The following is a 15,526-nucleotide window of genomic DNA, read 5'->3' on the forward strand; positions in this document are numbered from 1 at the left end:
TGAATGCTCGCATGCCGCTCGCAATCATCGCCGACATGAGTCGTCTATTTATAGGCCGCTCAAACATTTCCTCCTCCTCCTAACTGCTAACTTTCTCTGTTTTTTCCTTTAATCCTCCGACTGATCTGGGCCTCCGATTGCACATGCAGTCCAGTCACGGGGGAGCGTTCTCATTTCCTGCCGTTTGGTCCTCTCCAACCAAAGGGCCTCCTCCTCCTCCTCCTCCACTCCCCGAATTTTCTGGCCTTCCTCCGACGGAGATATCCCTAGTGACTCTCTTGAGGAGCTTTTTTGTGTGTGAACCAGGAGGAGCAGTACCCAAAAAAAAAAAAAAGTGAGTGGGTGTGCGAAGGCGGGGGCACATGTGGCGTGTGTGCGGAGCCCTGCAAGCATGATGATGCATGAAGTTAGAAGAAAAGGTGACATGAGGTTAATATTTTCCAGGCTGGTGGGTGGGAGGTGATAGCTTTGCGTGTGTGTTCATGCGTGTGAGTGGTGTGTGCGTGCATGTGTGCTTTCATTGCATTAAAAAAAAAAAAAGTACGCGTGGGCGAATAGGAAGCTTTTCACATAAACTGTTGCCACGATAAAAGACGGATTAATTGATTTGTTTGGCTCATATATTCAAGAATGTTTAGAGAGGGAAAAAAACAGCCAAAGATGTGTTTTTTTTTATTTTAGATTCACCCAGGTCAACTGATTTGAATTGTTTTTTTGCATCATTCATATGTAAATATATTGTAAGTGCATTAAATATGATTAACTAAACGAGACTGTTTTTGCGTCTTGAAAAAAAAAAACAGTGGCTAATCTCCCATTCAGTCCAATTAAATCATTTGTACCATCTTTTTCATCTGGTATTTATTTTGCATTTTAAAACTAATGATAGTGGGGAAATTCACTCAAGTCAATCCTTAGAATTGTTTTATTTATAGAAATGTTTCAAATGTAAATATATTGGTAATACATTGAATATTAATTAAATATTGTACTGTTTATTTCATCCGTTTTTATTTTTAGCATTTTAAATAAATTCCTGGAGGGAAAATGTCACTTGTCAATTACTTACATTTTTGAAAAAAATTTACACAATTATGTCATTTATATATATTGTCAATGTCTAACTGAAATAATTAATAAATAATTAATAAATCAATAAATGATTGTGATTTAGGCAACTGAGCTACTCGACTAGCAATACGATACGCTATTATAATATTTTTGTCCAACTTGGCCTCTCTTTCGACCAAAATATTCGAGACAGCTTTCTGTATGACGCCGTCATCCTACACAATGGGCATGTGTACCTAATGAAGTGAGCCACTCAGAGGAGAGGTAAAGGATGGGACACGCGGGGTTTAAGCGAGCGTGGCCCGGCCTACAGGCTCGGCTTAGCCTCTAAAGTCTCGCTCGGGATTTTCCCTCCCAATATCAATAGTCTCGACAGATCCGTCACGACGGCATATTCCAGTCGCTCTTATTCTTGTCTTTCCTCCAGCCAATGGGCGCTCCTCTCCATTGTCTTGCCAATGGATGCCCCCGCCGCCATCCTCAAATCCCATTTGCGTGTACGGGCCGTAGATACACTAAGCTCTAATTAAGCAAACCGCTGGACGTGTTGCCGCAGGGAGGGGGAATCTCTTCACTCAGACACTTGTATGGAAAGCCGTTGCAGCATTTATTCCATATTGTTGATTTCCCGCTTCAGCACTTTGCACTGCCAGACCAGGAAAAAAGGTCCATTTTTGTTTTCCCAAAGTGCAGCTTTTTGTGATGTACCTTTTGAAGGTTCACAAGTGAACCCCAAGGGACAAAGAAGTACTGTTCATGGTTGGTCCAAGCTGACAAAGGGACCATATCTGTTGTATGGAATGCGGTGTAAAGTAAGAAAAAGTAGGATTAAATCAACACCAAAGATGGGCGCTTAAAACGAACTGTCGACGGTTCTTGTAAACAAATAAATAGCTTTTATCTTTATACTGCTCTACTTTTTGTCATGTTTTATCCACTCCTGCTTTCGTTATTTACTGCGCATTTTTGCACCCTAGTAGAACAAACAGCCGTTCTACTTTTGCTCTGAGTTGTCTTAATAGTGAGGACAAAGGGTGAACTAGTACATGGACCTTAAGCTGGATATCAAGGGTATCCCAAAAAAAAAAAGAAAGAAAAGCTCAAACGGCTTACCATACACATGGCAGAGTGGCAGCTTTACAGATTTACTGCATGTGTACAAGCATGGACTTAGAGTGCCTTTGAATGCAGTGAATACAAAACCGCGTTGGATCAGTGGAAGTTGCTGAGCTTTCCCCCAGAGACTCGCGTCATGAGCGCTGAGGTTATTTCCTGTAGCGCAGGAGCGGCCCGACTCTCGACTTCCTGTTCTGTGTGCACGCTGGAGCCACAGTCCCATTTTTGCCTTCCCATGACGAGCAGCGCCGCAAAATTTGAGCTTCTAATATTGCAAACGTACTCAACACAAGAGCTCAAAAGCTAAAAAAAATGCTAATTCAGTTTGTTTTAATTAGTTTATAAAGCGGGCTTGTTTGAAAATGCTTACTTTTAATTAATCATTTATTTATTAGTTTTATGATTCGTTTTTTGTTTTTTTATATATATGGAATTTTTCTTGAGTGCAAGATTTAAAAAAAAAAAAAAAAAGTCACAATCAATATTGTGGAAAAAAAATCTGCAAACTACACCATACAAGCCATACAGTAATACCAAATTAAATACATTTAAAATTAAACAAAAGCCAATACATGAAATAAATTGACAACAATAACTAAGGAAAATTTTTGCTGCAAATTTTTTATAAACGTAAAATGTAATTTCACGTCGTTATTGTTGTTTCTTTTAAAGACTACATGTTACCAAAATGTTTTTTTTTTCATTTTGGTCATTTCATTTGTTTACATTAACCATAACCTTTTCACAAAGCGTCTAGTGGTGAACACATCTGCCTCACAGCTGAGAAAGTCTCTGAGTTTGAATGTCGGCTCAGGCCTTTCTGTGTTGAGCTCGTGCATTCTCCAGTGCGTATGTTCTGCTCCCTCTAGTGGTAGATAAAAGAATAACTGCCCAAGTATTGTTCAGTTGTGTTTAACTTTTTTAAATCACACATTTGCATTTCAACTTTAGAACTGTTTAATTTCAAATATTTTTAGGTGTTGTGTTCATGTAAAAGAAAGTGACTATATTCTAGTTTTTGAAAACTAAGTAGATTTAAGTAAGACATTTTGTATTTCTCCCACCTAGTGTAGGGTAATAGAAATATTTGAAACGCTTTGATTTGCTCTTTTGAAATGTCAAAATACTTTTTCCTCACACCTTTAGGCAAATTTAGACACTTTAACTGAAGTTTAAACTCGAGTAAAATATATTTCTTTTTTTAAAAGTACTGTTAGGGTTATTTGCTGCATAGTCGCCTTCTTTCTTACAAAGTGTAATGACGCCCTCTAGCGTGTAAATGTGAAATAGCATGTAACTCCAAATTTCAAACTTTTATTTGAATAATCAGTTTATACAAGTGTAAATGGCATTGAAAAATACTTCACACAATTCCACATCACTTATGAAATATACTTATTTGTGTTCAGTGTTTTTTTTTATAACGAGTTTGTTTAACGTCATTTTTTATTATAAATTATAAATCACATACTGTTGATTTGGGTCGGTTTCTGTGGGGTTTTCCATAACATTAAGTATATATTCGGCGCCCGAAATGATTTTCCTATCAGTTTATTATTATTTGTTTTAATTATTTTTGTCTATAAATTGTCCGAAACTACGCATTTATGCGTATTATTATTAACTTCAAAACGAAATAAAATCAAGTCATTCAATTGACTCATCGGAGTTGTGCGCATGCGCAGAACACTCCACTAAGTTCCACGTTGAACGTAAAAGCATGAAGACGTCTTATTCATTCTCTTCGTTTACTTCGTATTTTTTCATCCTTATCTTGTTCGACTCCTATTTGTCGCTGTAAGTAAAAGTTGAATATGCTATTTTAACGTCTGTAGGTGTCAGGTGTTACGTCTTCACTTGTTTGACTTACGCTAATGCTAGTTTACTTGAAAACGCAACATATGATTAAAATGAAAGTTTATGTGGGTGACATTAGTGTGAAAGGCGCCGGTCAAACTGCTTTAAGAAGCGCGTTTTCGTTTGTTATGTTCTATTTCTAAAATGAATCGTCTACTTTCACTTTTGATTTCTCCTACACGACTAGGGGCATCGACGAGTCATTACGACCGCAAAAGAAAAGAGAAGTCCAGTGTGCGGATGGGGTGTACCAACATGACGCAACAATTTGTTGCCTTTGTGCTATAGGTGAGCAAACTACTGCAAAATCTTTGTAAACTTTACTATTTGAAACGGGGAGTATTATGCAAAAGTGGCATTTTAATTTCTTCTTTGTACACTTACAGTACAATAAAATGGTATTGAAATAAATGATATTGATCTTTTTCAACCCACTCCCAAAATATAACAAAACAACAACGCAGTTTTGTGTGGAAAAAATATTACTATATTGTTTCTAAACGTAATGAAAGACTGTGCAGAAATAAAACTGTAATTTCTGTAATTTTTGTGTTGAATGTGGGCGTGGCCTAGTGTTTGTGTGGTTGCAAAAGGATCGAAATCTTTAGAAAAGTGGATGAACAGTTAGCACGTATGCCTCACAGTTAAGAAGTCCCGGGTTCGGTTCCGGCTCTGACCTTCCTATGTGGAGTTGACATGTTCTCCCTGTGCCTGCGTGAGTTTCCTCCTGGTACTTCGATTTCCTCCCACATTCAAAAACATGCGTGTTGATTGGACACTCTGAATTGCCCCTTGGTGTGTTTGTGAGCGCGGATAGTTGTTTGTCTTTGAGTGCCCGCAGACGTCTGGGATAGACTCCAGCACGCCCGTGACCCTCGTGGGGACCAGTGGCTCACATAATGGATGGATGGATGTATAATGAATAATACAGCAAATAAATATGATTTAAAAACAGTCCTCAGTACGGTGCAATTTGTAACAACAGCCGGTGTGAGAGGCTACTGGTCGGCATTGACGACTTGAATTCACTTTACTTATTGTAAAGGGTCTCTTGATGGTCCTACTACCACATCAAATGGTTTCTCCTTGCAGGTCAGCGTTTGGCGAAGCACTGCACTGCTGCCAGTCCACAAGATACGCAATGTGAGCTGTGTGAGCCGGGCACGTTCAACAGCCACCCAAACCAGGACAACAATTGCAAACGCTGCACGTCCTGCTCACACCGCAATGGTACACTTTAAGATTTTTTTTTTTTTGTATTTTAGTCTGTTGCTGTTTTGTTATGACAACTATTGTTGTCTCTTCATGACTTCTTGTAGCCAATCTGGAGGTGGAGACGGCCTGTACCCGAGCTCGCGATACCAAGTGCCGGTGCCAAACGAACCACTATTGTATTAGCGCCAATGATCAAGAGTGTAAACTGTGCAGTTCTTGTACAGAGTAAGTTGATCATCAGATACAATATATCAGGTGACGTTTGTATCCCCTGTCCAATTGTTGTCTTTTGGGGGCACAGGTGCGGTCCGGAAGGTGTCAAAGTAGCCTGCACAGCCACCAATGACACTGTGTGCAAGAACAAATTAGATGGTATGGTTTAATAATTTTCACTGTCATGGATTTTTGTGTTGTGTGGGAAAATCTAATCATAAATGTATGTGCGTTAGGGAGAACTCGTGTCTGGGCAGCCGTCGCCTTGGCTTGTGCAGTTGTCACCACAATTGTCGTTGGTGTATGCATCGGAAAGAACAGGAAACGTGAGTATTCCTAGCAGTGTACAGTTTACGTTGTTAGGTTTGTGTTTGCGCGTCTTAATAACGGCATACGTCATTTTTGGATGATTTGACTGATCAGGAAGGAGCAACCTACAGAGCTCGAACAATCCATCCACGTTTGAAGTGGTAAGTATTTTGTTTTGCAATTATGAATGCATATTTGTGATGCGTGTCAAAACAGTCGTTGTGGCCCTGAAACGGATCTCTGGGGAACCCCAACATGTTCCATTTTCATTTTAATGAGCTTGAAGGTAATGCAATGTCTTTGGCTTCTCAGGCAAATGCTTTTGATCCCTGTAGTAAATTAATTAGTGAAATGACATCCAATGTCAGACTCGTGCGAAATGCTCTATTTGAGAGTTCATGTATTGTTCTGATTTTTCTGTGTTACTTGCTAGCTCCCCATTTTGTAGGAAGTACAGGTTGGTCGGCCGTCTCGAACCATCGCTATGCTTGTTGGCATGATTTTAACCTTTTCGATGTGTCATTGCGACAATTTGCAGCTACTTCACTGACTCTCTTTTGTCCTTTTTTTTTTTTTGCCCCAGGAGATGGAGCCATTTAGCAGTAAGTAACATTTGTGCACCAGTCTACCAACCGATTTTTTTCCAAGTACCGAGTCCATTGTAATGTCCTCATCTTTTATTTTTAGTACCGAAGACGGACCCTTCGCACTACCTGCCCGCTATCGCAGACGAGCTCGGGTGGAAGACTATGGTCAGAGTGGCAATGGAAAGCGGGATGAAATTTGTCACTATTGAAAGCTGCCGACTTGACCACTCGCAAGACAGTCAGGAGCGCACGCTGCAGCTACTGAGGATGTGGGTACAGGAGCAGGGCATGAATGCGATGGCAAAATTGATCCAAATCTTGCACAGGATCAAGCAGAATTACAATGCACACGAAGTGAAGCGTATTTTAGCCCGAAATTGAATTTGTGCTATGCACTTTTTTTTAGAGCACAAACATGATGATGATGAACATTTTTATGTCTGTTTTACAGTTAGAGAAATGTTTGTGCCAAAATCTTTTTTTGTGCAATCTACATGACTTAATTAGATTAATATGGGTCGAATTGTTTACATGGAGATATTTGTGTCACTTGAGGTTGGGAAAAACGCTGACCAACACACAATGAGTCTAAAATGTGGTGCAGTTGTCTCTCGCTGTATCACGGTTCACGTTTCACGCTCTCACTGTGTCTCAGATTTTTAATTTGCACATATAATTTTATTTCACTTTTTTTTTTTTGCTCTATTCCTGGATGTAGCAGTGGGCATTTTTCCGCATAAGCTGTTAAAGGCAAACTAACTTGCACCTGCGCGGTGACTAAAAAAAACTCTTTTGTGTGTGTTTTCATTGTTGATTATGTTGGTGACCAGCATGAAAACACAACAACCCCGGAAGTTGCTAGTTTATGCTGTTTTTGCCCCCTCCAGTTTCGGCTATCATTCTTTGAAAAGCTCCAAATATTTATTTAACGGTCACAATTCAGCAATGTGACGAGTTGTCACACCTTATTCGGAAATAAAAATAAATATATGGTTGCTACTTCAACTGCGATAAACGAGGGGCTATTTTATTGCTATTCTTTACTAGGAGGAGCTGAACGGCAACATTCACATCAGCATTTTTACTCGTGATTATTTTCCATGCAGTCTCTCTATTTCTGTTGCAACTTATTTATTTTAGGTTCATCCGGAAATGTCACTGAAAAGCCAAAAATCCCTTTTTGTGAGTAGTGTATATAAAAGGTTGATTTAATACTTGTCTGTTTTGGAAACCTGTGGCTGTTTTTGTGTGTGGTGCAAAATGTATTCCCGTCACTATACTTCTTAGAGGCTATTTTTGAAAATGTTTTGATTTAAACATATTCAAACAACAGATTAGAATGACATGTGCTTGAAATAACCATATAGTGACCAGAATGTTTGCAAAAAGAATGTTTTGAAAAAAAATGCTTTTTTATATATCTGTGTATTGTGGTAAAGAGGCTTTTAAAATGTATATTTAAAAATTAAAAAATAGATTTGAACGTGTGTTATGTTTCAATAATCATAAGGACAATAGTATTGCAGTAAAGAGTTCTTTTTTTAATTTTCTTTGTTATAACTAGGTGTCAATCTAGGGAAAGAAATTAGTATGTGCATAGAAGTAGAAACCAATATGAAACAAAATAAATTGGGAGGTGGAAACAATGTTCATGTGTGTTGGAGGAAAAGGTGTTTTCAAAAAGGTAATTTAAACAAATTCACACTGATTACTTATTTTTATCTTAAGTTAACATCCATGTTAACGTTTATAAGGACTAGAACTAGTGCAGAAGTGGAAACCAATATGTAACAAAATTAGAATGATAAAAAGACTAGTGCCACAAAGGAATTCATCATTTAACTTGCAGTGTTTCATTTAGCTTAGAGGACAACTGTGAATCTGTGTTTTTTAACGTTTGTAAGTGCAAATAATTATGAAGCTTTTTTTTTTTCAATATAGGCCATATTTTCTGTCAAAAATTGCTCCAATATTGACGCATGCGCACTATGACTTTTTGGCCAAATATGGCGATTTCTCTTGGGCGTGACTTCCGTGTCTGGGTGGAGCGCTCAAACAGGAAATGTCAGCGTAAAGCAGCAGCCTTGCACTCTCCCTTACTGTGAGGCCCCAAATAGCCACAGAAAGGCTGAGAAGGACCACGTAAAAAAAATCCCACCATGAAACCAAACAGATTTTGCGTTAAAGGTAAGCCTTGACTTTATTGTTCTGTCCTGTCTCAGCCACCGTAGTGACTACAAAAAACGTGTGCGTATCAAACTTTGGCGCGATGCTGAGAACTGCGAAGATCGATGCGATACTACTTCCGTTTTTTAAACGACTATTCTCTTTAAAGTAACTTCATATCAAGAAAAGCTTTTTTTGTTTGTTTTTTTGTTGTTGTTGTAGTAGTACCGGACTGCAATGTGACTCATGTGTCTGGAATCACGTCGTAGTAGCCGTACCCGCGTGTTCCTATTTTGTTGCCTTGACAACAGAAGAGGAGTCGCCTTGGCACGCTCGCGTGAAGTTGGAGGAGTTCTAGTCGTTTTTTCCCCTACAGAAAACTTAACCTCATGATTATACTTAAGGCGTTTAATCACAGAAAAAGGTTAGACTCTTTATGGTTTCCCATTACTTCAGCCAGTGGTTGTATAAAAAAATCGGTTTTAATGTAATATCATCATGACAAATGCATTAAAGAATCCTAAGTGTTCATTAGAAAAAAATGAGGCAGTGGTTTTAATCCCCAAAAGTATATTCGCGATCATAAGCCGCTGCCACATTAATAAAAAAAAAAGGCTCAGCAAAATGGAGAGTCAATATGGAGAGTCAATTCACAAACTTTCTTTACGATAATACGCCCGAAGCATTCCCACTAGTCTAAACATGGAATTCCGGTTGATATTCCGTTTGTGGAATATGAATTAAGCAGAAAAATCCGCACATTTTGCCTCATACCGCCACTTGCTGTCAACTGAAAATGACATCACAGTGCCTAAGGCCTGTGGTAATCTCCATCACAGCTCACCTGTTTTCTGGATTTATTCTGAGCCGACATCTTGGGCCGTGCTGTGGTGCCCCGCCAGGGTTGAGCAAAGTGCAGCAAAGCAATGCAAGGCCCTTATGTAACTTCTTCTTGCAATGTTAATCATATTCTTTCCTGAATGTTGTCATCTTTTTTCACAGTTCGTGATGTATAATATTCTTATGGACACCCCCCCCCCCCCGCCTTCTAAAAGTTTTTGCGGTGGAACCATGTTTGCAGAGATGCTGTAAACATGAAAAGGTCATCCAAAAAAAAAATAAGTTTAGTCTTCCTTCCTCTTGTAAGTGCGTCACACAGGCTGCCACCTCTGTATTTCGTCTACTTCCCTCCAATGGGTGGAGTGCTTTACACAAACAGCTGGATTTTCTTCCCTGTTAAAACGGCACTCACTGGCCACTCTATTAAAATCACATTTGGCATTTACAAATATGACCTTCCACATCATATATCCACCAAGATTGGAGACTATTGAAAAAATACATTCCCTCGGAAAGCATGGGTGAGTACCGATAACGGTCATCTGTATTTTTAAATATTGACTACTCGCGGAGGCTGACGATACCAGCCATAGATACTTGAGGCAAAGAAAATCTTACATTGAATATGTCCCCCTCGGCAGTGGTTGCCATTACACTGCGGCATCTAGCACATCGGCTTCAACAAGAAAGCTTTTGTCATTGTGTTAAATGACAAAAGTAGGGCCTGTTATTTGAGGTATAACTCGATGTCGTTTGTTGTTAAAGTGATAGCTGTAATTTTTCCATCTTTCCGGGTCGCTGTTCTGTGTAAATGTCCATACAGCTTGATACCGCCAATCAGGCAGGAATGTATCGATGTCACAGATACTTATATTGTTGTATTGTTGTGGGGTCGCTTTGAAAAAGTCTAAAGAAATGTGTCTCAGGTGCTTATTTGCATTTTAAGTGAAGCCACCTTTTTGTTGTCCGTTCCAGGACGTGATCTGCAGTTGCATGATCGCATGCGAGACGCTTAGATGCGGTGACCAGAACCAAACCGAAGATGCAGGGAGCTATCGCGAGGGTGTGTATGGTCGTCGCCGCCGCCATTTTGAACCACCCCTCGCTTTTTCCGCAAGAAAACGCCACAATCGCAGAGCAAGACGAAGAGCTGATGATACGCATGCGGGAGCACGCGGAGAGACTGGAAAGGGAACGGTCCAAGCTGGAGGTGGAGCTCTCGCAGGCACTCGCGAAGGAGGACGAGGGTGGCGGCTGGGAGGAAGGTTACAGTTGGTACTTCTGGGGCACTTTGTCTTTTGTGGTGTTTTTGGCTATTGAGATGGGCAGGGTGGACACGGGCGAGTCGGACGTGAGGGCGTTTGATGACGACGAGGCACTTCCTACCAGTGCAATGGTACTAGACAAGGACATCCTGAGCCACTTCTGCGACCGATGGACTTACAGCTCGTCCCACGACACCGGGAGGGTGAGGGAGTTCGTGGAGGGTTTTGCCGACGACCTCCTGGAATCCCTCAGGAGCATCTCCGATCGAGATGCAGACATGGAGGTGGGGGACTTTGTCGGAATCGGAAGCGTGTTTGAGTCTTGGCAAGTACGCAAGCCTCCGACGTGTGACTTTGTGGTGCCTTTGTCGCCTCCGGATCCGCTCGACTTCCAGGTCAACTTGTGGTGCGAACCGTCAAGCGACATGCCCCCCGACAGGCAGGGCTGCGGCACCGTCCAGGTGAGCAGGTTCGGGGACCACGAGGGCGGGTGCCTGTGTGGTTCCGCCAACCTGGGAGAGGACATGTTGTGCTTACTACATTGTAAAACCGACGCGGTGCACGTCGTCGACCGTAATGTCGATGCACTGCTCTGCTCCAAACCAACGCCGTTCTTGGCCAAAGATCAAGTCATGAAGTGGTTTCAAGTGTCCCTCACCAAAGCGTGGGGGCGCATCTCCCACAAGTATGTCTTTGAGGTCACGTTTCGCAGACTGGACGCGGCGGGCGCACTGAAGATCCGATTCCCATCGGGGAAAGCTATCATGGTGAACATCATACCGGCCATCCAGCTGGTGGACACCGATGCTTATTTGGTTTCTCACTTCCCTTCGGATGGCGACGGACCTCCTGACCCGTTCTGGCCTCTCTCGCTGGCCGTCTATGAGAGGAATCTGCTAAAACACGTCGCCAAATTCCTACCTGTACATTCCTGCCATCTGCACTGCCTTCAGGTGGTCATCTTCCTGCACAGGAAGCAGACGACCCTCACGGGACGAAACGCTTTGACCAACTACCACTGGAAGACGGTCCTGTTGCACCTGTTGCTGCTCAACAAACCGTCGGCGTGGACCGCCGACAAAACCGAGTGCAGACTGCGAGACGTGCTCGGCTTGATGTACGGGAGCCTCCGGGAGAAGAAACTCCATCATGCTCTGATCGGGAATGGCAGGGTGCCGCGAGAGTTGCAGCTTCCCGAGACGATCCGCAAAGCAGAGCCGGTCAACCTGTTTCGAGGTTTGGTGTTAAAGACGGACCTTTACGCGGCGACGATGAGCCACCTACAAGAGATGTTGAGGAATGCCGCCGTGCTTTTACAAGAATACACGCCGCTCTCGTCGTCTCGTGGAGGCTTGGATTACTAAAAATACTTAAACAAGATGGTAGACTTAAAGCACTTATTTTATTTATGGCGCATACATCGACGTGCTGTAGCTTCACTATATGGACAAAAGTCTTACGATATTGCTCTTCATCTTTGATTGAATCATGAGAGGGTTGAATCCCAAAATCGCCTCGTATCTTGAACCAGCGGCGTTGGCCATCCTGCAGTCCAAATTTGCTGCCAAGAAGTTCGGAATCAGACATTACTTCAATATCTAGAGGCGCAAACCTCATAATTCACTAATCAGAGAAATACTGGTGAATATTCTCGGTCATCCAGGTTATTTCATTGGTAGGGCATTGAATCGATCGCAAATGGACTGTTCTGGTTATCTTCACTTCTCATCTGAGCAGGCTTTATCAGACAATGGTGGTTCTCTTTTTATACCTTCTACCTAGCTAAGGTTGAACCTCCATTGTCTGAACAAATGAAAAAAAAAACAACTATTTAGTATAAAGATGATGAGAGGAATTTTTTTTTGACCAGGCTTTATCTGTTCATGCAACAAGGTAAGGCTTGGTTAGGGTTGAATAGTTTTGGACTTTTCATAGTTAGTTTTTATTTTGTTTAGATTTTGTTATTAATTTAAATTTAGATAATTTTAATTCGTTTTCAGAACGTATTGTTAGTCTTTTTTTAGCTTTAGTTTTTTTTTTTTTTTTTAAAGAAAAAACTTCATTTCAGTTTAACTTTATTAGTTTTACTTTAAACAAAATGTTTATGTATTTCTTTAAAAAAAAAACATAATAGTAAGTATTGTGGAGTAAAAACTCAACAAAAATGTAACAAACATTTTAAAAGCAACCAGTCACAAATCAAATTTCATTTGCTTTATGGCCATGGGTCCCAATTCTTTTGTCCATATAGTGTCGTATTCAGTAAACAATTTTCATATGAAGGAGTGGATGTACCTTAAAATACCTGAGAGATCTGCGGGACGTATTGTTTACTCCACTGTATGGGAGTCACTTACATGGTGTCATTGTGATGCCGCAAGTGTTTCGTAATTTTTTTACAAAAATGTATCACAACACCAAATGCGACTAAGAATGCAAACTACCTCATTTTGATGGCAGCTATTGCAGTTTAATGTCAAATTCATATTCAACCTCATCCAATAAAATCACTCGTGTCTTAAAACTGTGGAGGCGTTTTTTTTTTTGCACATGCAAGCGCCATTTCATGTTTTTAAATCATCTTAAAGGGGAAGTCAAAAATGCAATAAAACCTAATATTAATCAGAATGCCATGTTTGGACGACTGGGCCTGTATAGAACATATTCTTGTAAAGAATTTTTGGGGGTTGAATTTCCCTTTAAATCTTGAACTACATATCGTGTTTTAGGCATGAATTGACTACATGCATTGTATCCAACAAGGTGTGACTCACAAGAGGAAAATGCTGACCAACAACATACAGAGTAGAACAATGGGTTTTATTCAGTGTATTTTGTGTGACTCAGAACTTGAATAATGACCATGAGAAAAAAAAGACAGGTAAAGGCATGGGTCAGTCGTGTCTCAACGCTACAGGCCATAGTCAAAGTTGGGTTTGCCCTCCAGGTAGGTCTTGTAGTAGGCCTTGTAGATATCCACGCTGTGCCCACTAACTTTGACAACAGGGTCCTCGGACAGAAGCTCCACCCATTTCTTCAGCTCAGGCACATCGTCCAAGCAGCTTGGAGGTCAAAGGAGAATTATTGTCATTATTATCCTTAGTTCCAACTCTGATGTTCTTTAATGATTCGATCACATGTGACTAATATCAAGGGGGGATTACTCACTCGTTCAAGTCAAAGGCCTCCAGCCTCTCGAACCACGGCCAAATCATGTAATCGGTCATGTTGACAGAATCGCCACCAAAGAACTTTGTCTTCTTCTTTGCAAGGTCCTGGAATATATACAGAACTATTGTCACGGTTTACAAGACAACTAGCAGTCTTGATAATCAAAGCACAAAGAGAAATAGTTAACAAACCTCGTTTAATTTTCTTAACCTCTGCTTGAGTTCAGTGTGAGGTCCAGAGACTTCCTCGCCTTTCAGTCTGCCCAATGGGATCTTGTAGGTTAATGGTGCTATCTGTCACAAAATTGAGATTGTATTCTTAATATTGTTTTAAATTAACAAATGTGTTTCATTTGTTCCATGAGCATTCTCTGTGACCTTGGAAAATTTCTCCAGCAACATCTTATGCTCAGCTTTTCCAAACGCCGTGTCGGGAAGCAGCTTCTTCTCAGGATACACCTCATCCAGGTACTCACAAGTAATGGGAGAGTCGTAAATGACCTCCCCCTTCGATGTCTCCAGTGTGGGCACCTGGCCCAAAGGGTTCTTCTCCAAGAACCAATCGGGTTTGTCTCTCAAGTTGATGTTGATAATGTCGTGCCTAATGTACAAAACAGAAAAAAAAAATCATGTTTGGTTTTAAATCACCGAGGGGGTGAATCACTTACTTGATGTCTTTGGCATTCAGCACCAGTCGGGTCCTCTGCGCAAAAGGGCAGAACCTCATGCTGTACAGTCGGATTGAGCCAGGTGGCACGGGTCCGGGTGCAGCACACCCTTGGAAAATAATCACACAATAATGCATGTTGATTCACATTTGTAACTACAGACACTTTTCGGCACGGATCAAAAGCATATTCAAACCATAATCATGTAGAATTTTTTTTCTCAAGCCTGCGATGCAGGGCAAGTAAAAAAAGTATGCTAGCCTCATTCTAAGCCAACTCAATGTATTAAAATTTTGAGAAAAAATATTTGAACAGGCATTTTTAAGTAACGTTGATAAACAGAAATGCAGGGGTGGGGAAAATTTTAAATTCTTCAGCTGGAGGTTTCCAAATATCTTGGGAAGAAGCAATGAAATTGCCACAATTGTTAGGTTGCCCAACACCCAAAACAAATCCCGAGTCACACGCCCAAGATCTGGAACTTTTTAGCTGCTCGTCATTAACATAATCATGGCTCAATAGCGGCATTTTGCCACCATGAATAAATCGCAATCTCATTGCATTGTCTTGTTTATTCCAATGAGATTTAACACCAGTATGAAAATAAAGCAAACTGCAGCAGCTGTATCTAAGTTAAGCGGGCCACGCCTGCTCCCTTTATATCTCTATAAAGGTGTGACACAAAGGTCAGAGAATTGTGCAGTCACCTGCATTTGTCAAAAAATAATAATTGTGACAAAGAAAGACATTCAGAAGCACTTCGGAAGTCTCAATTTCCTTTCGTTGTGCAAACATCTGCTGAAGCTCGGCTACATAAGCAACATTTTGCCAACTATAAAAATATATTAAATGTCTTACCTTTTAAGACACACTTTACGTCCGGCATTTTTTACAATTAAACGTGTAGGCGTACAGGATGCTTTGCTACACAAGTGAGTCGATTCTTGCGGGGATAAAAATAAAATACGACTACAGATACGGATGGGTGAAAAAAACTGTTTATATTATGCGCTTACTTCCGGGAAAATGCATCAGCCAATGAGAGTTGA

The 15,526-nt window shown here is 40.8% G+C and overlaps 3 protein-coding genes across 3 annotated transcripts; 2 read left to right on the plus strand and 1 right to left on the minus strand.

Moving 5' to 3' along the window:
* The first annotated feature begins 3,866 nt into the window (after positions 1-3,866).
* On the plus strand, positions 3,867-7,851 carry fas (Fas cell surface death receptor). The gene is made up of 9 exons (XM_088304847.1): positions 3,867-3,984; positions 4,232-4,332; positions 5,137-5,274; positions 5,364-5,484; positions 5,561-5,631; positions 5,709-5,798; positions 5,896-5,942; positions 6,365-6,383; positions 6,469-7,851. Exons 1-9 carry the CDS (start codon positions 3,908-3,910, stop codon positions 6,747-6,749), a joined length of 945 nt encoding a protein of 314 aa, XP_088160973.1. The 5' UTR covers positions 3,867-3,907; the 3' UTR covers positions 6,750-7,851.
* A 563-nt stretch (positions 7,852-8,414) lies between these two features.
* On the plus strand, positions 8,415-13,154 carry itprip (inositol 1,4,5-trisphosphate receptor interacting protein). The gene is made up of 2 exons (XM_088304914.1): positions 8,415-8,555; positions 10,350-13,154. Exon 2 carries the CDS (start codon positions 10,417-10,419, stop codon positions 12,001-12,003), a length of 1,587 nt encoding a protein of 528 aa, XP_088161040.1. The 5' UTR covers positions 8,415-8,555; positions 10,350-10,416; the 3' UTR covers positions 12,004-13,154.
* A 284-nt stretch (positions 13,155-13,438) lies between these two features.
* LOC148330121 (glutathione S-transferase omega-1-like) lies at positions 13,439-15,499 on the minus strand. The gene is made up of 6 exons (XM_088304685.1): positions 15,336-15,499; positions 14,478-14,586; positions 14,188-14,410; positions 14,002-14,103; positions 13,808-13,914; positions 13,439-13,701 (listed from the first exon to the last, which is right to left on the minus strand). The coding sequence occupies exons 1-6, from the start codon at positions 15,361-15,363 to the stop codon at positions 13,551-13,553; spliced, it is 720 nt and encodes a 239-aa protein (XP_088160811.1). The 5' UTR covers positions 15,364-15,499; the 3' UTR covers positions 13,439-13,550.
* Between the last annotated feature and the right edge of the window lie 27 nt (positions 15,500-15,526).

Source organism: Idiotropiscis lumnitzeri, chromosome 9 (genome assembly GCF_059441095.1).
Source record: "Idiotropiscis lumnitzeri isolate Australia: NSW breed Sydney's pygmy pipehorse chromosome 9, RoL_Ilum_1.0, whole genome shotgun sequence".
NCBI classification, from domain to species: domain Eukaryota; kingdom Metazoa; phylum Chordata; class Actinopteri; order Syngnathiformes; family Syngnathidae; genus Idiotropiscis; species Idiotropiscis lumnitzeri.